The sequence below is a fragment of the Phoca vitulina genome, unplaced genomic scaffold, assembly GCF_004348235.1.
Source record: "Phoca vitulina isolate PV1807 unplaced genomic scaffold, GSC_HSeal_1.0 scaffold44, whole genome shotgun sequence".
Lineage (NCBI taxonomy): Eukaryota > Metazoa > Chordata > Mammalia > Carnivora > Phocidae > Phoca > Phoca vitulina.
This window is the reverse complement of record NW_022589747.1, coordinates 3,957,778-3,980,062: the sequence shown is the minus strand read 5'-3', so window position 1 is coordinate 3,980,062 and position 22,285 is coordinate 3,957,778. Positions and strand designations below refer to the sequence as shown.

The window sequence follows — 22,285 nt, the reverse complement described above, 5'->3', positions numbered from 1 at the left end:
TGTCGATGGTATCTATAAAGAACTTATTAAACTCAACACCCAAAAAACAAATAATCCAGTTAAGAAATGGGCAGAAGATATGAACAGATATTTCTCCAAAGACATACAAATGGCCACCAGACACATGAAAAAATGCTCCACATCACTTGGCATCAGGGAAATACAAATCAAAACCACAATGATATACCACCTTACACTAGTCAGAATGGCTAAAATTAACAAGACAAGAAACAACAAACGTTGACGAGGACGCAGAGAAAGGAGAACCCTCTTACACTGTTGGTGGGAATGCAAACTGGTGCAGCCACTCTGGAAAACAGTATGGAGGTTCCTCAAGATGTTAAAAATAGAGCTACCCTATGACCCAGCAATTGCACTACTGCGTATTTACCCCAGAGATACAGATGTAGTGAAAAGAAGGGGCACCTGCACCACCCCCCCAGTGTTCATAGCTGCAATGTCCACAATAGCCAAACTGGAAGGAGCCGAGATGCCCTTCAACAGATGAATGGATAAAGAAGATGTGGTTCATATATACAATGGAATATTACTCAGCCATCAGAAAGGATGAATATCCAACTTTTATATCAACATGGATGGGACTGGTGGGGATTAGGCTAAGTGAAATAAGTCAATTAGAGAAAGACAATTATATGGTTTCACTCATATGTGGAACATAAGAAACAGTGTAGAGGATCATAGGGTAAGGGAGGGAAAACTGAAGGGGAAGTCATCAGAGAGGGGGGAAAACCATGAGAGACTCTTAACTCTAAGAAACAGTTGCTGGAGGGGAGGTGGGTGGGGGAATGGGATAATTGTGGGATGGGCATTAAGGAGGGCACATAATGTGATGAGCATTGGGTATTATATGCAACTGATAAATTATTGAACACTGTATCTGAGACTAATGATGTCCTACATGTTGGCTAATTGAATTCAAATTAAAAAAATAAAATAACTGATTTAAAGTATTTGTTCAGTAAGTCCAAAATTTGGGCTTCCTCAGGGGCAATTTCTATTGGTTGCTTTCTTTTTTTCTTACCTATGACAATACTTTCTTGATTTTTTGCATGTTTCATATTTTTGGTTGAAAACTGGACTTTTAAAGTAATTTAATGTAGCAACTCTGGAAATCAGGTATGAATGTTGTTAGTGTCTGTTATTATTGTTGGTATGTTTAATGATTTTTCTGAACTAATTCTTTAATTTCTGTGTCATTTGTCATATGTAGCCACTGAAGTCACTGCTCAGTTAGCCTAGGCTGATACTGGATGGAGAGTTTTTGACACCTGGAACTAGTTAGTCTCCTAGTCTTTGCTGAGGGTCTTTATGTGCTTGTGTGGTACACTCTAAACATTTAGCTAGGCGGTTGATTACTTTGTCCTTCACTGTCTGCTCTGCAGAGCATCAATTTCAGCCAGAGGTAAGAACTTAAATTCTGTGTTGACTAAGCATGCTCAGTCTTGGGCATGTGTTCCTTCTATGCATACATGTGGCCTTCTGTTTTCCCAGGAATGTGTTAGAACTTTTCAAATCTCCTATGGACTTGTGTTCCCAGCTTTTCCTCTTAAGCGTTTTGTTTAGCCTGTTTACCCCAAGTGTTACCTGCTGCATCGGCATTTACAAAGTTAAATGAAAGCCTCTAATTATTTTTGAAAAATAATCTTTGGGAAAAGGTTTTGTACAGTGGTTGTGCTCTGAGTTAGATCAAGTGAAGACGGCCTTGTGAGTGGTATCTTCCTGGAAAGGGCCAGAGAAGTCAAATAATGACAGTTCTCTGGGAAGGAGGCGCTGAAGTCCCTCCAACCCTGTCTGCCCCTCTAGTGGCTGCCAGCCTGCTGGTTCTTACATTGATTGGCATGGTGGTTACCAGAGCTAAGGCAGGCTGGGCGGGGCGGGGGGGAGGGAGAAGAGGGAGATGGGAATGGGGAAACTTAACAATGCTAGAGCCCACCAGGCCCTGTAACAACTTAGCAGAGACTGAGTGGGTTAAACAACAAAATTTATTGTCTCCCAATTCTGGAAGCCAGAAGTTCAATCATGGAGGCAGGGTTGATTCTGCCTGAGGGCTATGAGGGAAGGGTCTGTTCCAGTTCTCCTTCCTTGGCTCATGAGTGGCCATCTTCATCCTATGTTTCTTCACATCATGTACCCTCTGTATTTGTATGTGTCCAGATTTTCCCCTTTCATAAGACACCAGTCATTGGCTTTGGGCTCACCCTAATTACTCATCTTAAGTTGATTACTTTTGTAAAGACTCTGTGTCCAAATATGTTCACATTCTGAGGTATGGGGATTAGGGCTCAAACATATGCATTTGGGGAGAGGCATAATTCAGCCCATCATGCTAAAATTCAGTTGTTTTTCTTGAATAAGTTTTTCATGGGTTGCTGCAAGTCTTTGATTAATTTCCAGAGTTCTGAAAATGTTGATCCTGACAATTTCTGCCAGTTTTTGCATTACCTTTATGAGGGAGATAATTTTTAGAGTTCTTTACTCTGCCATTTTCACTGATATCACAGCTTTTGTTTTCAAACTACAACCTTTAAGCCTAAACTATAAAATAGATCCATGATAAATACAGAGAACAAATTGATAGGTGCCAGAGGGGAGGACAGTGGGGGGAATGAGCAACATGGGTGAAGGGGAGTAGTAGATACGGGCTTCCAGTTATGGAATGAATTATTCGTGGGGATGAAAGGCACAGCACAGGGAATATAGTTAGTGGTATTGTACAAGCTTGTATGGTGATGGATGGTAGCTACCCTTGTGCTGAGCACCGCGTAGCGTAGAGACTGGTCGAAACACTATGTTGTGCACCTGAAACTGATTTCAATAAAAAAAAAAAAAAAAACATGAACTACAAAAAAAAAGAAGACTGTTCTGGGAGTTTACTTTTAACTATATTAATTGTATACATCAACATAAGAATAAGTTGGCATCTTTAAAATTACAGTGTACACTCCCATGATTATGGCATTATGGTCTAACTGTGTATATCTTTTGCTGGAGTTTGAGCATATTCCCCACAGTGGCCTTGTTTGATTATCAATTAACTTCTGTTTATTGTCCTCTAAATGTTATCTTCTTTTTTATTACATGATTTAATGCATTATTACTGATGTACAGGGGCATTATTTACTTCTGTATGTTGATCTTGTATTAGGAAACTTCTGGGTTCAGTTATATTTTCTTTGATTTAAATATGTACAGAGGCTAGTGGAGGCTAGAGGAAGGGCAGACCACGAAGGGTATACCTGTGCTGAGTTGCCACAGATGAGGAGGCATTTAGATACCTCCCCGAGTAAAACCATGGAAGAACGGTTCAGTGTGCTACTTCGGGCAGTCTGGGTAGTTTGGCATTCCGAGGGCAAATAGTTTGCGACGAGGTGTAAGGAGATACGTAAAAGACCGATCATGCCAGAAGAGCCAGTAAGTCAGGCTGAGTAGTGACAACAGTATAAAATAAACACGTATCCAAGAAGTTAGAAAAAAGAAGTGGAAATTAACTGAAGCGAGTAGGAAAGAAATAAAAGAGATCAGAGAAGAACAGTAGGTTTAATGGAACCAAAAGCTGTCTTTGGAACGGTTGGTAGATGAGCTTTTGACAAATGTTTCATGAATAACGGAAGTACAAAAAATGTTATGAGTCAATAAAAGTATGCTGAACTTTATAAACTACAACTTAATACTTTGAATAATTTTATGCTAATAAACTTTAAATGAACAACTGTAATAAAATATAAATTTCTAAAACAGACTTCAGTTACTTGTTAGACTAATAATTATGTTTTCCTGATTGATAATCAAAAATTTGTTTTTCACCTTTTTCCTCATTGCCAAAAAAAAAAAAAAAGTACCAGGCTAAACAGTTTTCCAAGGACAAAGAACACTTTCCATATTCTTTCAGAGAAAATTTATGAAAGAAAATCTGCCCAGTTGATTTTATGTGGCTATTACAACTTTAGATACCTTCCTTAATAATACTAAATTCTAAATAACTTTGATACTGAAATTGGAAAAGGACAAAGATGGTATAAAAATTATACACAATTGTATTTCTGAATATAGGTACAGCTATCCCAGGAGTAATATTTGCAAAATGCATCCAACCGTATTTATTTATTTGTTTATTTTTTAAAAAAAGATTTATTTATTTGAGAGACGGGGGAGAGAGTGCATTTGAGGGCGGAAGGGCAGAGGGAGACAATCTCAAGCACACTCCCCGCTGAGTGGGAGCCCCATGTGGGGCTTGATCTCATGACCCATGAGATCATGATCTGAGCTGAGACTACTTAACTGACTGAGCCACCCAGGCGTCCCCTGAATTTAGCAGTATTTAAATCAAAGAGCATGATCAGTTAGAATTATTCCAGGAAAGCAATTCTAGAAAAGCAATACTATTATCAAGCATTCCATTAAAATATTCAAGAAAAAAATGATCACCTCATTCAGTATAGGAAAAAATTTGTTAAAATTCAACACCAGTTAATGATAAAAACAAATAACCAAGAATACAGGGGGACTTTCTTAACCTATGAAAGAGTATCTGTCTAAAAGCTACATTCAGTAAACGGCATGCTATATGGTGAAACTTGAGAGACAGTCTCTTTAAACTTAAGAAAAATTTCGATTTTCAAGTACAATTTTTATTTTACTGGATCTCTGTATTTGGTGAATCAATGAAGGGTCAGCCTGCAATTACTGAGGAGTTAACCGGAACCTTTTCTGAAGGCTTACTTATGAGTAAATTCAAGATAATTGAATCTTTACTGTATTCCTTTTGTATCTCTATTTTTGCTTGTTTAATGATCAGTATTCTTTAAATTTTGAAGCAAAGTGAGAGGGGCACCTGGGTGGCTCAGAAGGTGTCTGCCTTTGGCTCAGGTCATGATCCCAGGACTCTGGGATCAGGCCCCATCAGGGGCTCCCTGCTCAGCAGGGTGTCTGCTTCTACCTCTCCTTCTGTCCCTCCCCCGGCTCATGCTGTGTCTCACAAATAAATAAATGTTCAAAAAAATAAAGCAAAGCGGGAAAAATGCTTAATAATTAAAATCATAGCGTGTATTTATTGATTTTTAATTACATAATTTTTAAGTTCAATACATCATTGTGAATAATCTATTATTTCTGTAATCTAAACAATTTTATTGATTCCTTTCAGGTTTGGTATCTTTGAAAAACTAAGATAAAGTCTCAATAATTTATAATTGTCTTAATTCTTTGTAATTAAAATAATGTTCTGAGAATAAAATAAGTTAGTATAATGAACTCTTCATAAAAGACCAGTGCATTATTTTCAGATTGAGACACACACACACACCCAAATAAAATACATGTATATACTTTTGAGTGTTAGTTATTACATGGACTGCAAAGAAATTTAGTTTTCATCAAGTAATTGCAATAACCCAAAGAAAAGTTATGAAACATGCAGCCCGAACTACAAAAATGTGAGGCATTATAGAGCATGAAAGAATATAAAATATTATTGGAACATTTTAATATTGTATTTTCAGTGAAAGTATATGTTATGCTTCATCAAAAGAGTCCACATGTGTTATGTGTTACGCCACGACTGCGAAATTCGGAAATGATAGATCCATCATTCCAATGGCATGGGCCAAGAGGAAAAATTATTTCAGGTAGGCTTTTGTTTCAGTTATCATAATTACATTAATATATCTGAAATACATGCAGAACAAAGAGAATATTCGTATCTCTTATATGTGTATCTGTTTCCTCAAGTTTTTCCCTTTGGTTTCCCTTTGGAGTGAGAGTTTCACAGTGTGTGTGTAGAGTTCTCTAGGCAGCTATATTCCCCAAAAATGTGACTTTTTTTTAAAGTTCATAAAGTCATTTTGGTTACCTCAGTCAGACTTTTCTTAGTCAAGTGTGTATGAAGAAGCAGATATAATTCTGGTTTTTGTTAAAAATACAAATGAACCCCTTGAGCTACAGATATACAAATATGGTTTTGTTTGTTTTTCTACGGCCCCACTTTGGGACAACTTGAGACTTTATTAGTAGTTAGAGTTTTACATTTTTTGGTCTTATATTTCTTTCTGACTAAAATCCATACCCATGTGGATTATACTTGAATTAAATATTATTATGCATTAAGGAAAAAAAGACTAAATTTAACATTGAGTGTTTTAGTATTAAAAACACGCTTTTAGATATGCTGCATGGTTTGACAGTGATTGTGTATTAATATATTATTGGTGCTGCGCTTACAAAAGAGGGAACTTGGTACTCAGGTGTTCATCCAGAGGAGAAGGTAGACTTGAAACCCATCTGAATGGTAGCCTTACAGTTTTCAACAAATTTTTGAGAAAACAAGATCTTACTGTCAGTAAGATACTTTTTTCCACATAGAGATTACTATTGGTATGACTGATGTGATCATTTTCTCTATTCAACTTCTTTTGTTGTTTTAAAATCTTAGTTTTATTCTAATTTTTCTTTTGCTAAAAGCTGATTTGTTTTTGCAGCGTAGTTTAAAAAATATAAATTAGCTTATGTGTTCTTGTTTTCAGCCTTGATAAATACCCAGCTTAATGAATTTTCATCCTGAAGATCTGTTCAATGAAACACTAATTATTTTTGCATCCTTTCTGAGGAAGTTTTCTTTATTGCTCTATTCACCAAATTTCCTTCCTTCCTTCCTTCCTTCCTTCCTTCCTTCCTTCCTTCCTATCCTGTCCTGTCCTGTCCTGTCCTGTCCTGCCCTGCCCTGCCCTGCCCTGCCCATTTTGAGAGAGTGCCTGTGGACAAAAACCTACACGTTTATTTTATGTTGGTTGTGGGAAAGCAGTATATTCATATCAACACTTGCTGAGGAAATATTCATTGGAAATAGACTTATTTTGTAATATGTTAATTCACATTTTTATATACTTGAATGATCTCAGCTGTATATTTCTATAATATTTATGCTGATTCTAAAGTAGCTTAAGGTTTAAAGAGGTACTCCTCTCTTTGGGTGACGTGGTTCTTCAGAGTGAATTACTCAGCTCTTAATTAGTGAGTGACTGCCTGGTGGGTGCCATTGCACTAGGCTTTGTGGGAAATGCAAAGATCAAGCCTAATATCTCTGCCTGACTGTAGTAATGCAGGAGGAGGGAGTTAGCAGAGATCAGTAACAGAAATCCTAAGAGATTGTGCACTTAATATAAATCCATGAAATGGGCCAGGTATAAAAACATCCAGTACTGAAAATGTAATTGGATTTTATTTTTACTGCTCTGTAATAGTAGCACATGTCACGCAAACACGTATGTTAAATATGTTTACATTTGGTGTTAAAACGCTGTAAATTCAAAAACAGAAGCATCTAAGTATTGAATTGTTCTCTTGTAACAAATGTTACTCCTTTGATTTGGAGATTGAAATCTGAAACATTTTCTTCTCTAAGATGCCATGCCAGTCTTGTAGTTTATCTTGCAAAATATAGTATATGATTGAATTTTGAAACCTTCAACTAGGAGCAATAATTTATTTTATTCACTTTCATAATGGAAGATAGATGTTCAGAAATGTAGTTATAATAAAATCATATTAATACCATGTTTATTTATAAAAACTATTCTCAGGAAATTCTGGTATTCTGACATCATGATCACATTTTAGTTTGCAGTACATGATCGCACCATAATTCACTGTCTGCCAGTTTTAAAGCTCATTTGTTGTACTATCATTATGATTTCAGAAAGAACTGGAAATGTTGTCTAATTTTCTTACAGCTTAAAAAGTGGAGAATCTCTTTGGAATCTAGATTAAACTGCACTGTACTTAGTTATCTCTTTACGAATATTCCAAAGTTAGTTTCCCTAAAATTGAACAAAAGAAATCATGTGATTATGTAATTACTTGCACATTCTCCTGGAGAGAAATACCCAGATTGTTTAGATGGGTTATAAAATATAGGGGACCAATCTTAGTTTTGGTCTCTTTCTCCTTCCCTCTCCCCACCTTCTCTCTCTCTCAGCCCCCACTCTCCCCCCATTTCTCTCTCTCTTTTTTTTTTAAGAGAGACAGAGAGCACATGGGCAGGGGAGAGGCAGAAGGAGAAGGAGAGAGAGAATCCTAAGCGGGCTCCATGCTGAGCGTGGAGCCTGACACAGGGCTCAATCCCATGACCCTGAGATCATGACCTGACCCAAAATCAAGATTTGGATGCTCAGCTGGCTGAGCCACCCAGGCACCCCTCCTTCAATATTTTTTATTTACAAATGTAATGCATTTTTTGCACAAAGACCTGTACCTCTTACTCCAGCCCTTCTTCCATTCTGGTGACTTAACTCGTTCTGGTGTGTGGACTTCCCACTTTTCTGAACATATATAAACACATACATGTATATCTGTTGAATTTTACCCTGTAACTACACTCTTATTTTTAATGAGACCATAGATTATATTTTATTCTACCTTACTATTTTTTTATGGAGTGAAGCAGTTCATATATACAAATGTATATAAGATATATGCAAGTTATGACACACAGTAAGACAAACATCCTAGAACCTACAAGTCAAGATCTACCATTACCAAGACTGTTGTACCTCTTAGTAAGTTACTTAAAAATCCTATTCTTCTGTCCCCAAATCCCTGTTAGGTAAACAGTACCCTCACCTTTTATAGTATTATTCCCTAGCTTTTCTTTTTGTATTTGTCCTGTACCTAAATACACCCACACATACACATACTAGTTATTTAATTTTTTGGACAGCCTTCTTCAGCAAGTACAGTCATTTCCTCCATTTTATATGTGAAAAAACAGAGGCATTGAGAGAAGAAGGTACTTACCTGAAATCATGTGCCCTGAGTCTGGCTTCAGAGTTCACAGGTATAATCTAAATGAGGTAGGAATAGGATTTTTCCTTTCTCACCATTTTGTGAGTTTCTGTATTTTGTATCTTTTAAAGAATTTGTCCAATTTAGAGTCTTCTTTCAACTTGTTGAATTTGTGAGCATGAAGTAGTTTGTGATACTTTCTTTAATATATTCAGAATCTGGATGATGTGCTCCATTCTGCTTGATATTGGCTGTATCTTTTCCCTTTCCTTTTGGTTTCTCTGGATACAGGTTTAACAATTTTTTCAGTCTTTTCAAAGGACCAGCTCTTGGTTTGATTTTTCTCTTATTTTTTTGTTTTCAGTTTCATTGGTCTCTGTTTTTGTTTTTATTATTTTCTTTCTTCTGTGTGATTTGGGTTAAGTTTGCTTATTTTGTGCTGGTTGTGAATTCTGGATTGACAGGTTTTTTCTTTCAGCATTCTAAAGATGCCCTTCTGTATTCTTTTTGCTTGCATGTTTTCTAATGAGAAGTCTGCTGTAATCTTATCCCAGTCCCTCTGTAGACATTGTGTCACTTTTTCTAACGGACTTGAAGATTTTTTCTTTGCCTTTCATTTTCAGTGATTATATACCTCTTTTTTGTTTTTTATATTTATTCTGCTTAGTGTTCTCTAAGCTTCTTGGACATTTAGTTTGGTATTTGCCATTAATTTTTGAAAATTCTTAGCCATTATGTCTTCAAGTATTTATTCTGTCCCATGCTGTCCCTCCTCTCCTGAGATTTCTATGACACAGATTTAACACTATATGATATTGTTCCACAGCTCTTGGATTCTTTCTTCTTGGTGGTGGTGGCGGGTGTTTTATTTTTTTCTCTTTGTGATTCAGGTTGGGTTGTTTCTTTTGACCTGTCTTCAGGTTCATTGATTTTTTCCTTAGCTCTCAAGCTTTTTACAAGCCCATAGAAGGAATACTTCATCTGTGTTACTGTGGGGTTTTTGTGTGTGTGTGTTGTTCATTTTGTTTTGCTATTAGTTCTAGCATTTTCATTTAATTCTTTCTTATAGTTTCAGTCTCTGCTGAAATCTCTCCTATCTGGTGTTGCATATTATCTATGTTTTCCATTAAATTTTTTGGTACATTTGTCATTGTTATTTTATTTTATTTTTTAAAGATTTTATTTATTTGACAGAGAGAGAGAGAGAGACAGCAAGAGAGGGAACACAAGCAGGGGGAGTTGGAGGGGGAGAAGCAGGCTTCCTGCCGAGCAGGGAGCCCGATGCAGGACTCCATCCCAGGACCCCAGGATCATGACCCGAGCCGAAGGCAGACACTTAACGACTGAGCCACCCAGGCGCCCCTGTCACTGTTATTTTAAATTAACTGTCTAATATTTGTGATATCTTTGTCATTTACGAGTCTGTCTCTATATATTGTTTGGTATTTTGGAAATGTGCCACTTCTTTTCTACATGCCTTCTAATTTTTTGTTAAAGTTGGACATCTTGAATAAGACAGTAGATAGTAAGTATTTTTATCTTTTGAGATCAACACCTTTTTAAAAATAGTGTTATGTCAGGGCGCCTGGGTGGCTCAGTCAATTAAGCGTCTGCCTTCGGCTCAGGTCATCCCAGGGTTCTGGGATTGATCCCCGCATCAGGCTCCCTGCTCAGCAGGGGAGTCTCCTTCTCTTCTCCTTCTGCCCCTGCTCATGTTTTCTCTCTCTTTTGCACACACACTCTCTCTCTCAAATAAATAAAATATATATTTTAAAATAGTATTTTGTCTTTAGTATTATGAGTTTGTGTTAATCTAGTCAAGAATTTGTCTAGGTTTAATATTGGTTGTTGTAGTGATTATTGAAAGCTTCAGATAACTTAAATGATAGTTTTAGGTGTAGGCTAATTCATGAGAAGTTATTTTTCCCCAATGTCTAATCTTTCCTTGGCTTTGGTGTCCCCTTTAAAAAAAAAAAATTATCTGGAAAGAATCTCTTTCTTGTAGTTCTTCTAATTTGATTGCACTGCATTTTTACTAGATTCTTATTACTGATGGGTAGTTGAGGGAGAGGGCCAGTCTCTGATGTTTGGTTAAGCTTAGTTTTTGGCAAGTATGGCATCCCTGGGTCTTGTGGTGGGGGGGTGGCCATCACAAATGCTCCAACCCCTTCTCCAGCTTTAGTGTTGGCCTAGTACTTCTTGCTAACTCTTCCTCAAGAATGAAGCTCTTTTTTTTCCCTTCCTGTTTCCTTCCCTAGTGGTACCAAGTTTCCACAGTGCCCCAGGTGACTATTTTTGTTCCTTCTCTCCCTCTAGATTAAAGCATTGTTCCTTACCAGAAAGTGGGGGAAAGGGGTGTGGGTAGACTTTTGAAAGGGTTACTGGGGCCTCTCCTCTAGCTAGAACCCAATGGGAGTCTTGCTTAAGATTCCCCTCACCTTCCATTTGATCACTCAGTTGTTGCTGAAGGTAGAGCCTTTAAGAGGGTATATAATACCCCCGCCTTCTCCCACCCCAATATCTGTGGTCCTCAGAAGCTTCACATGTCCACACTGGTTGACACTTGGCTTTTAGCAATTCACTGCAAACTTTTAGCTGAGTCTTCTTAAATGCTTGGGTCCTTGTTCTATTTATAGGTCACTGTCCCCAGATTTCAGGTTTGTTGGTTGCCTTCCCACCGTGATCTTTTGATAGGCTCAAGAAGAGTTGTTAATTGACAGTTTGTCTTTTTCCTTATTGTAATAGTGGGATTGATGTTCTCATAGTCAACTTTCATATCTGAGCCGAAACCAAAAGTGTAAGCCTATTTTTAAAAATAGTAAGTTGTAATGAAATTGTACTTAAATTTTACCATGTAATTTTAGACCTCTAAGACATGGACTTCTGGCAATCCAGTCCAACTCTGAATTTTTAGATGATCAAGCTAAGTTGTAGAGTAGGAAGTACTAATTCAATTATTCATTGACTATCTGCTGTTGTATGAGTTGTTATAGTAATATCCCTCGGCATCATGAAATTTCCATTCAAGCTTAGTTACTTAAAAGTCATTTTTTAAGTGGTGTTATAGAATGGCTTTTTCTCTTGGCTGTGAAATCCTCTGGGTATCTTTTCAAGTGTGCCACTTTTAATTTTTTAAAAATAAGAAACTGAGAGGGTGTTTTATTATGTATCATATGCTACTTGCTTTTCTGGCCGTCCTAATATTTAGCATTGTAGTAGGCATTCAAATATGTATTAATGCACTTATTAATTGATACTTCTGGATTGGGAAAATTTCATTGCAAATTATTGCCAAGAATGCATAGCCTCATTGACAACATGGTATTTAAAATCTGTGGGCACTTTTTTTTTCTTTATAGTTTGAGAAGAATGGGTATGAACTCTTCATTATTTTTTAAGTTTTTATTTAAGTTCCAATTAACATACAGTGTAGTATTAGTTTCAGGTGTACAATTTAGTGATTCAGCACTTCCATACAACACCCAGTGCTCATCACAAGTGCACTAATCCCTCACCCATTTCATCCATCTCCCCACCTACCTCCCTTCTGGTGACTGTCAGTTTGTTCTGTAGAGTTAAGAATCTTTCTTGGTTTGCCTCTCTCTCTCTCTCTCTCTCTCTCTCTCTCTCTCTCTCCCCTTTTCCCTATACTCGTTTGTTTTGTTTCTTAAATTCCACGTATGAGTGAAATCGTATGGCATATCTCTTCTTCTTTTCTATTATTTTTTTTAAAAGATTTTATTTATTTATTTGACAGAGAGAGAGACAGTGAGAGAGGGAACACAAGCAGGGGGAGTGGGAGAGGGAGAAGCAGGCTTCCCGTGGAGCAGCGAGTCTAATGCGGGGCTCGATCCCAGGACCCTGGGATCATGACCTGAGTCGAAGGCAGACGCTTAACGACTGAGCCACCCAGGCGCCCCGGCATATCTCTTCTTTGACTGACTTGTATGGGCACCTTTTACTGTATTTACTATCAAGTGTTTGTCTCTGCTGAAATATATAGCAAACACTTGAAAACTTGTTAATCTGTTTTAGAAAAGAGACATGTTATGATAAATATGTAATCTTTCATCAAAAAATATTCATGAAGAAATAGGGATTGTAGTATAAACATAGTCCCAATTTATAACCCTTTTTTCAGCTTCATCCAGGATATGGAAATGGGAATTCTTTTTTTTTTTTTTTAAAGATCTTCATTTATTCGACAGAGAGAGACACAGCGAGAGAGGGAACACAAGCAGGGGGAGTGGGAGAGGGAGAAGCAGGCTTCCCACGGAGCAGGGAGCCTGATGTGGGGCTCGATCCCAGGACCCTGGGATCATGACCTGAGCCGAAGGCAAATGCTTAATGGCTGAGCCACCCAGGCGCCCTGGAAATGGGAATTCTTAAGGCATAATACTCTATGTAAAATCCTTGAGGGAGAATATATCCATCTATCTATTTCTCCTTCAGTATCTGAAGTAGAGCTTTGCATGTACTAGAAACCCAGCACATTTTTATTGAACAAATTAATAATGAAAATTTCCTCACTAAGAACATTCATCTTTTGTCTTATTTTGAGGAAATAAATTTATTCAAAATATATCTCAACTTGAAATTTATAATAAGTTATTTACTTAAAGTAGAAAGGATGAGCATTTGCTAGGGTAATACTTTCCATTCTAACGAATGCCATGTTAAATTATTGTGTGAGTTTTAATACAATGATTTTCAAATGCAAAACTGGTTATGAACTTTCAGAATGACAACTTGAATTGCTTAAGGATTTGTATCGTTTTCAAGTACTTTAACAGTTGTTGTATTTATCACAGGAAAACAATCCAGGGAGGTAATGCTATCCTGTATTATGATTCTTTGTTTCACAAATGAAGGAACTGGACTTCAGAAGGATTAAGGGATTACCCGAGGTTTACACAGTTCATGAGAAAGAAAGGCATATCTAAAACCCACGTCTGAAGCCTGGACACCACACTCTTTCCCATTACATAGCATAGCTTTCTCCCAGTGTGATACTGAAGTAGTGAAGCACGTGGAAGTCAAAAGGGCTCTTACATCCGGTCCTAACTCTCAACCTGCAACTCTGTGCTTGTGTGACTGTGGACAGGTCCGGTGATCTGATCTTCTGTTTTTTTTCTTGAGCAGTCCTTAAGGTTGTAACCCAGCGTTTGCCTGCTATCATGTGTAATGACTAGAAGTACCTAGCTGTTAGTATCTTGGGTTAGCCTTTGTTCTGGGTGCGTTCCTCCCTTTCTCATGTAGTTTGTAGTTTGTAAGCTTACGGAAGGCAGGAAGGCATAGCTTATCCATAAAATACATATATACATAATTACTTCATAGCGTATGCAGATATCTACTGTTTTCATACATCTCTGAATATCTGATAGTGCCCACGTCAATGCAAGGAGATCAGGAGTGCATTAAGTACATGTAATTGTTAGTCTCTTACTGCTTAGGCAGTTGGTGAACTCTGGTTAGTAAAAATCAGACATTAAGAAGGTCATCCTGGTACCTGCTGTCAACAGTTGACGCAATGACTAGTTATGCCTCCAACTCCTTTCAGTGATTCTGTAGGTAAATTTTGGTGGTTTGACTCTGTTTAGAAAATACTTTGTCATTTTATCTCAGTGTCATGTCATTTAAGCAACTAAATACTGTATCTTATTCCTTTATTAGAGAATAGCACTGCACAAGTAACATCCACAGGAAGCCTTATATTCCAGAACTTTGAGGAGGGCATGAGTGGAGTGTACACATGTTTCCTGGAGTATAAACCGACTGTGGAAGAAATTGTTAAAAATCTTCAACTAAAATATGTTATATATGGTAAGAAGTACATTTAGTTATATTTTAACATTTCTTGATGTTTTCAAATATTTTAATATCTTTGGGTTTGTCTTAAAGGCACTTTGTCATTTTTAGTCTTCTAATTAAAGAAAAATTCCTGCTTGCCTGTGTTTTACAAAGTACCCTGTAAAGTGTTAGTGGTGAGGGCAGGTCTTGTTTTTTCAAGGGAAAGTTGACAGGAACACATAGTTTTAAGCTGATGAATGAAAATGGGGGTTATGGAAATCGTGTTTTCAAATTATTACAATATTATAGCCTGTACTGCTTTTAAATTCTGAGTTTCATGCTTGATGGCATGCTGCCCTCCCCCAGACAGGAGCATGAAATGCCACTGTAAAATCCTTTTCTAAAAGTAATTTGATCTCTGGAAGTTTGAGATTGGGAGACCTGGGTGGATAATGGAGTGGCCAGGAGAACAGCCTGAGCAAAGGTGGCTTGTAAGTTCCCTCTCACCGGGGCGGCCCACGTGCGGCAGAGAGGGTAGCGGCCCTCCCTCGTGCACCTGTCTGATCTCCAGCACCCGTGAATGTGCTATCTCACAACGGCAGGAGGGACTCTGCCCATATCAAGAAGGTAAGGATCTTGACAAGAGGAGAGTATCCTAAGGAAGCGGAGTAGGCCGAGGGTAATCACAGGGTCCTTATAAGAGGAGGCGCAAGGGTCAGCGGCAGATAAAGGACACGTCATGGTGGAAGGAGAGGTCTCAGGGGTTTTCTTTGAGGATGGAGGAAGGGCCATAAAGCCAGGGAGTGCCGGAGGCCTCTAGAAGCTGAAGATGGCAGACATGGAGCTTCCCCTGGAGCTTCCAGAAGGAACGCTCCCTGATTCTAGCCTTGTAAGATTCACTTTGGACTTCTGATTTCCAAAATGGCAGGATGATAAATTTGTGCCATTTTATGCCACTACATTGGTGGTGATTTGTTATAGTAGCAATAGGAAACTAATGTACCATCCTTGTCACAGCTGACTTACAGAACAAACGGCAGAATTATTAGTGGTTTTCTGATAATTTTTGGTCACTGAAAAAACACTATCCCATATATCCAAAGAAAGACATAATTTTTTTTATGAGAAATTATATTAACTCTGTTCTTAGGCAAAAATTTGTTTAAACTTCTGAATCGGTCACGCTTCACTTTTGTTCAGCAGTTTTCTCCATCTTGTTATTTCATGGGTCTTGTCTGTAGCGAATATAATCTCTGATGGGGGTGTATTCACATAAGCTGACAATTGTAGCAGTGCCTAGAATGAACGCTGGTCTATAGTAACGATGAGCATAGCTAATCTGTGTTTTTCCATGTAATTCTGATAACCATAAAATGCACCTAGTGCTTCTGCAAGGCATAGTCAGAAGTGCTTTATCTGTGTTCACTTTATTTAATCCCCACAACAGACTGTGTAGTACACACTGCTGTGTTCTGTGTGCAAACACTGAGGCACAGGGGTTAAGTGACTCGGTCAGGGCCACGGTGTGAGAATGCGGGCAGACTCAGATGTGAATCTAGCAATTCTGATTCCGGACTTGGTGTTCTTACTTTAGAGTTAACTTATGTTACATAGGCACAAAAGCCAATCAGATCCCTTTTTATCTTTTTAAATATAAGTTCTTTAGTATATACATTTGGTATATAAATGGCATTTTTATTTTTATTTTTTTAGTATAGCTGACACACACAGTGTTACATTAGTTTCAGCTGTACAACATAGTGATTCAGCAACTTTAAACTTTGTGCTGTGCTCACCACAAGATACACACGTGTTTTTGTATTATGGAAATTAAATTGTTAGTATTTCTGTAAGAAGAATTCTATAAGGTAGAATCTTCTACAGAATATTCAGTGTTATTTTTGATAGATTCTGCCAGTTTACCTACAAAGAGTGGACCAATTTATATCCCTGCCATACTATATGAAAACATCTTTTATAAGATATTTTTTCTGTTGGTTTCTGTTTGGCTTGTGCTGAGCAAGCTTCCCTGAATTAGAAGAACTGAATTCACTTATAATTACATTACATTTTTATATATGAAATGTTTAAAATTTTAGGAAGTATCAAAAATAACATAACACCCAGAATTACTATCAGATTTAAATATGGCAAGATCATGGATGTGTGGTGACTCATTCCTTTAATATGCCCATCCTTAATTAGTAAATTTGAGCATTTAAAAGTATTTTTGTTACCTAGTAGATTACATTGCCTTTTCAATTTTGATGCCATTTTCCTTTTGGGTGGTTTGCCTTTTTCTCAGTAATTTATAGGGTCTTACCAGTCTGCATACCAAACCTTTCTTTATCATATTGCAGTAGCTTCTGCCTCTCTCACTATGATGTTGTTTATACTCCAGAAGTTTTAAGTATTGTTGTTACAGTGAGATTTACCACCTTTTTTTTGAGTTGTGATTTTTTTCGGTTTAATTTTTTTCTGAGATCTTTCCTTAATACCTAGAAAAAAAAAGTTGCATATATTTATTTGGTTGGCCTGGGTTTTTTTATTTTTTTATTTTATTTCTTTATTAAAAGATTTTATTTATTTATTTATTATTTATTTATTTATTTATGGCAAGTGGGGGGAGGGGCAGAGAGAGAGAGAAAGAATCTCAAGCAGACTCCGAGCTGAGCATGGAGCCTGACGTGGGGCTCGATCTCATGACCCTGAGATCGTGACCTGAGCCAAAATCAAGAGTCAGACACTTAACCGACTGAGCCACCCATGGCCTGTGTTTTTTTAATTAAACTTTTTATTTCAAGGTAATTGTAGATTCATGTATAGTTGCAAAATATAATCCAGAGATCCCATGTATACTTTACTCAGCTTCCCCCCATAGTGACATCTTGTGAACATATAGTACATAGTCAGGCCAAGATACTAAGTTTATATAGTACACCAATCTTAATCAGATTCCTCCCAATTTTATAGTGCTCCTTTGTGTGTGTGTGTGTGTGTGTGTGTGTATTTAATTCTCTTAAGTTCTGTCACAGGTGTGTTCTCCTGTGTCCACTGCTGCAGTTAAGATGGGTGTTGAGGAGGGCACGTGCTGCAGGGAGCACTGGGTGTTACTAACGCACAAACAACGAATCATGGAACACTACATCAAAAACCAATGATGTGATGTATGGGGATTAACATAACAATAAAAAAAAAAAGATACATAGCAACACCAGCAACAGAAGTATACTTTGGGTTGTCTTTTTTTTTTTTTTCCTTTTTTAAAGGTTTTATTTATTTATTTGAGAGACAGAGTGAGCAGGAGAGAGAGAGAGCACAAGCCGGGGTGGAGGGGCAGAGGGGGAGGGAGGAGCAGACTCCCCACTGAGCGGGGAGCCTGATGCGGGGCTCCATCCCAGCACCCTGGAATCATGATCTGAGCCAAAGGCAGATGCTTAACCGACTGAGCCACCCAGGCGCCCTGGGTTCTCCCTTTATACTCAACCCATTTCCCTCTTACCACCTCATCATGACTGACAACCACATTCTTCTCCAATTCTATAACTTCATCATCTCCAAAGTATTACATAAGTACAGGAATATAGTATATAATTTCGTGGGATTGGCTTTTTTCATTTGACTTAATTCTCTGGAAATTCATCTACGCTGTTGTGTGCATTTATCATTCATTCTCTTTATTCTGAGCTGGATTCCGCAGCACAGATGTGTCACATCTGTTAACCCCTCACACACTGAAGAACATCTGGATTGTTTGAGGCTTGGGGCTATAACGTGTGAAGTTGCTACGAACCTTGTGTGTATAGTTTTTTGTGTAGATACAGGTTTTTATATCTGTGTGGTAGTTACATACTAGTTTTACAAGAAATTGGCAAATTCTTTGCCACGTGGCTGTGCCGGTTTACATTCTGACCGGCAGCTTCTCTTATGTCCTCTCCGGTATTTGGTGTCATTATCTTTTATCGTAACCATTTTAATGGGTGTGAAGTGATATTTCATTGTGGTTTTCATTGGTGTTTATCTAATGTCTGTGGACGTTGAACATAATTTATGAGCATATTTACCATCTGTGCACCCTCTTTGGTGAAATGTCTGTTGATATCTTTTGCCCATTTTCTAATTGGTTTGTTTGAAATGTAACTATTGTTTTGAGTTTTTTTTCAAAAATACATATTTCTATATACTTCTATAGGCTTTGTTATTTGCAAATATTCTCTTCTAGTCTATATCTTTTCAGTGTCTTAATGAGAGTTTTTTTTCCAAAGGGAGGGGATCCAGAATATATTTTTTTAATTTTTAATTTTTTAACCTCTTGATCCCCTCATCTGTTTTTTCTACCCTTCACTACCTGCCTGTGGCGACCACCAATTTGTTCTCTGTATCTATGAGCTTTTCTTTCCTTTCTTTTTTTAAAGATTATACATATAAGAGAAATTATACAGTATTTGTCTTTCTCTGATTTATTTCACTTGGTATAATGCCTTCACAGTCCATCCATGTTGCCACATTTATGCACACACGTGCACATACACTCAAATCCCAAGATTTCATTAGCCATTCACCCGTCAGTGGACACGGTTTCCTTATCTTGGCTGTTGTAAGTAGTGCAGCATTGAACACGGAGGTGCAGGTATCTTTGTGCATTAGTGCTTTTATGGGGGATAAATCCAGCAGTGGAATTGCTGGGTCATATGGTAGTTCAATTTTCATTTCTTGAAGAACTTCCATACTGTTTTCCACAGCGGCTGCCCCAGTTTGCATGCCCACCAGCAGTACACGAAGGTTCCCTTTCTCCACATCCTCACCAACACGTGTTGTTTCTGTCTTTGATACTAGCCATTCTAACAGGTGTGAGGTGGTATCTCATTGTGGTTTTGATTTGCATTTCCCAGATAATGATGTTGAATATTTTTTTCATGTACCTATTGGCCAGCTGTGTTTCTTTGGAAAAATGTTTATATAAATCTTATGCCCATTTTTAATTGGATTGTTTGTGTTTTTTGCTGTTGAGTTGTCTCAGGTCTTCATATATTTTGGTTATTAACTGCTTATCAGATATATGATTTGCAAAAGTTTTCTTCTATTAGTAAGTTACCTTTTTTATTTTGTTGATTGTTTCCTTTGCTGTGCATAAGCTTTTTAGTTTCATGTAGTCCCACTTGTTTATTTTTACTTTTGTTGCTTTTATTCTTGGTGTCAGATTAGAAGAATTGCAAAGGAGCTTGTCACCTATATTTTCTTCTAGGAGTTTTATGGTTTCAGGTCTTACATTCAGTTCTTTAATCTATTTTGGTTAATTCTTGTGTATGGTGTAAGATAGTGGTCCAGTTTCACTCTCTTCTATGGGTGGTCCAGTTTTCCCAGCACCATTTATTGAAGAGACTGTCCTTTCCATCATTGCATGTTCTTCACTCCTTTTTTGTAAATTAATTGTGTATATGTGGATTTATTTCTGGGTTCTTTAGTCTCTTCCATTTATCTGTCTCTATACCATACTTTTTTCATTACTGTAGCTTCATAATAGAGTTTGAAATCAGGGTGCATGATGCCTCCAGCTTTGTTCTTTCTCAAGATTACTTTGGCTATTTGGAGTCTTGTGGTTCCATACAAATTTTAGGATTGTTTTATTTCTGTAAAAAATGCCACTGGAATTCTGATAAGGATTTTATTGAATCAGATTGATTGGGGTAGTATGAACATTTTAGCAATGTTAATTCTTACAATACACGTACATGGACTATCTTTCCATTTATTTGTCTTCTTCAATTTCTCTCCTTAATGTCTTATAATTTGTAGTAGTTTTGCAGAGCCAAAGTTTTTCAATTTCATGAGGTCTGGTTTATCAAATTTGGTTATTAATCATACTTTTGGTATCAAGTCTAAGAATTCTTTGCCTAGCCATAGGCAAAGATATCCTCCTATTTTTTCTAAAGTCTTACAGTTTTACTTCTAATGTCACACATTTTCAATTAATTTTTCTATAAGGTATGAGGTTTTAACTTTTTATGTATGGACATACAGTTATGCCAGCTTCATTTCTTGCAAAGTCTGTTTTTCCTTTGATGAATTGTTTTTGTACCTTTGTCAAAAACCAGTTGAGAATATTTGTGGGGGTCTATTTCTGGGTTCTCTCATTTCTTCCATTGATCAATAGGTCTGTATCTCTGCCAGTACCACCCTGTTAGTTAATATAGCTATCTGGAAACATTCAATACCAAGTAGAGTGATTCCTCCCACTATTCTTTTTTATGAAGATTGTTTTTATGTTTTCTGGGCCTTCCCCTTTCCATATGAATTTTAGAATAAGCTTGAATATATCTACAAAATGTCCTGCTGGAATTTCTATGGGGATTACATTTACTCTATAGATAAGTTTGGGGGAAAACTGTCACCTCTACTATAGTGAGTGTTTCAATTCATGAACATGGTATACCTCCATTTAATTAGGTCTTAATTTCTTTTATCTGTTATTTCTTAATCTATTCTTACTTCTTTTATGTACATGTTAAGTACATACCTAAGTATATTATTTTGTTTTTTGGAACAATTTTGGATGGTATTAGGTTTTAAATTTTGGATTCCACATGTTTATTGTTAATATATAACTAATGATTTATTACTTGTGTCTTAATCTTATAACTTGTCATCTTGTTAAGGTTACTTAACAGTTCCAGAATCTTTTTATTTTGTAGATTCTTTGTGAGACAGTCATGTCATAAACACATAGGGACAGTTTTATTTATTCTTTTTTTTTTTTTTTTTTTTTTCAATTTGTATGCCTTGTTTTTCTTACTGTGGTGAATGGACTTCCAGTATTTTGCTGAATAAGAATGGTGAAAGCAGACATTCTTGCCTTGCTTGTAAATGTGATATTAGATGTGGTTTTTATGTAGGTGCTCTTGATTAGGTTGAGGAAGTTTCCTATTCCAAGTTTGTTGATTATGTGTGTACGTATGGAACATTGTTGGATTTTGTCAAGTTTTTTTTTTTTTTCTCCATTGAGATAATTATGTGGTTTTTATTTCATAGTGTATTACATTCATTGGGTTTCAAATGTTAAACCAACCTTGAATTTCTGGGATAAATCCCACTTGGTCATGATGTATGATTCTTTCAGTACCCTGCAAGATTCAGTTTGCTAGTGTTTTGTTAAAAGTTTTCGCATCTATGTTCATAAGAGATTGATCCATAGATTTCTTGTGATAAATTTTTTGTGTGGTTTTTCTGTCAGGGTAATACTGGTCTCATAGTATGAATTGGGACATTTTTCTTCATCTTTTGATTTTGGAAGAGTTAATTAAGAATTGTTAACAATTCTTTAAATGTTTTCTAGAATTTGGCACACCTGGGTGGCACAGTTGGTTAAGTGTCCAACTCTTAGTTTCTGCTGTGAATTTCTCAAATTTCTTTTTGTTATTCTAATTTTATTCCGTTGTAGTCAGAGAAAATACTTTGTATTTCAATCCTTTTAAGTTTATTGAGATTTGTAGCTTAGAATATGCAACATCTTTGAGAATGTGCTATGAGCACTTGAGAAAAAAGTATATTCTGCTTCTGTTGGGTGGAGAGTTCTGTAGATATCTGTTGGTTCTGTTTGGTTCGTGACATTACTCAAGTCTTCTATTTCTTTGTTGTTCTTCCTATTTGTTCTATTATTGTAAGCATGGCATTGACGTCTCTAACTAATAGTGTTAAGTTG

General features: G+C 36.9%; 1 protein-coding gene across 3 annotated transcripts in view; it reads left to right on the top strand.

Moving 5' to 3' along the window:
• ZPBP (zona pellucida binding protein) overlaps positions 1-22,285 on the top strand; it is a 109,291-nt gene that overhangs the window by 6,515 nt on the left and 80,491 nt on the right. For all 3 annotated transcript variants that reach the window (XR_004302535.1, XM_032430479.1, XM_032430480.1), the window contains exons 3-4: positions 5,520-5,645; positions 14,470-14,619. Coding sequence is in view for 2 of the 3 variants with exons in the window: in XM_032430479.1 (XP_032286370.1) it covers positions 5,520-5,645; positions 14,470-14,619 (276 nt within the window). In the remaining variant the exon portion in view is untranslated. The remainder of the gene's footprint in view (positions 1-5,519; positions 5,646-14,469; positions 14,620-22,285) is intronic.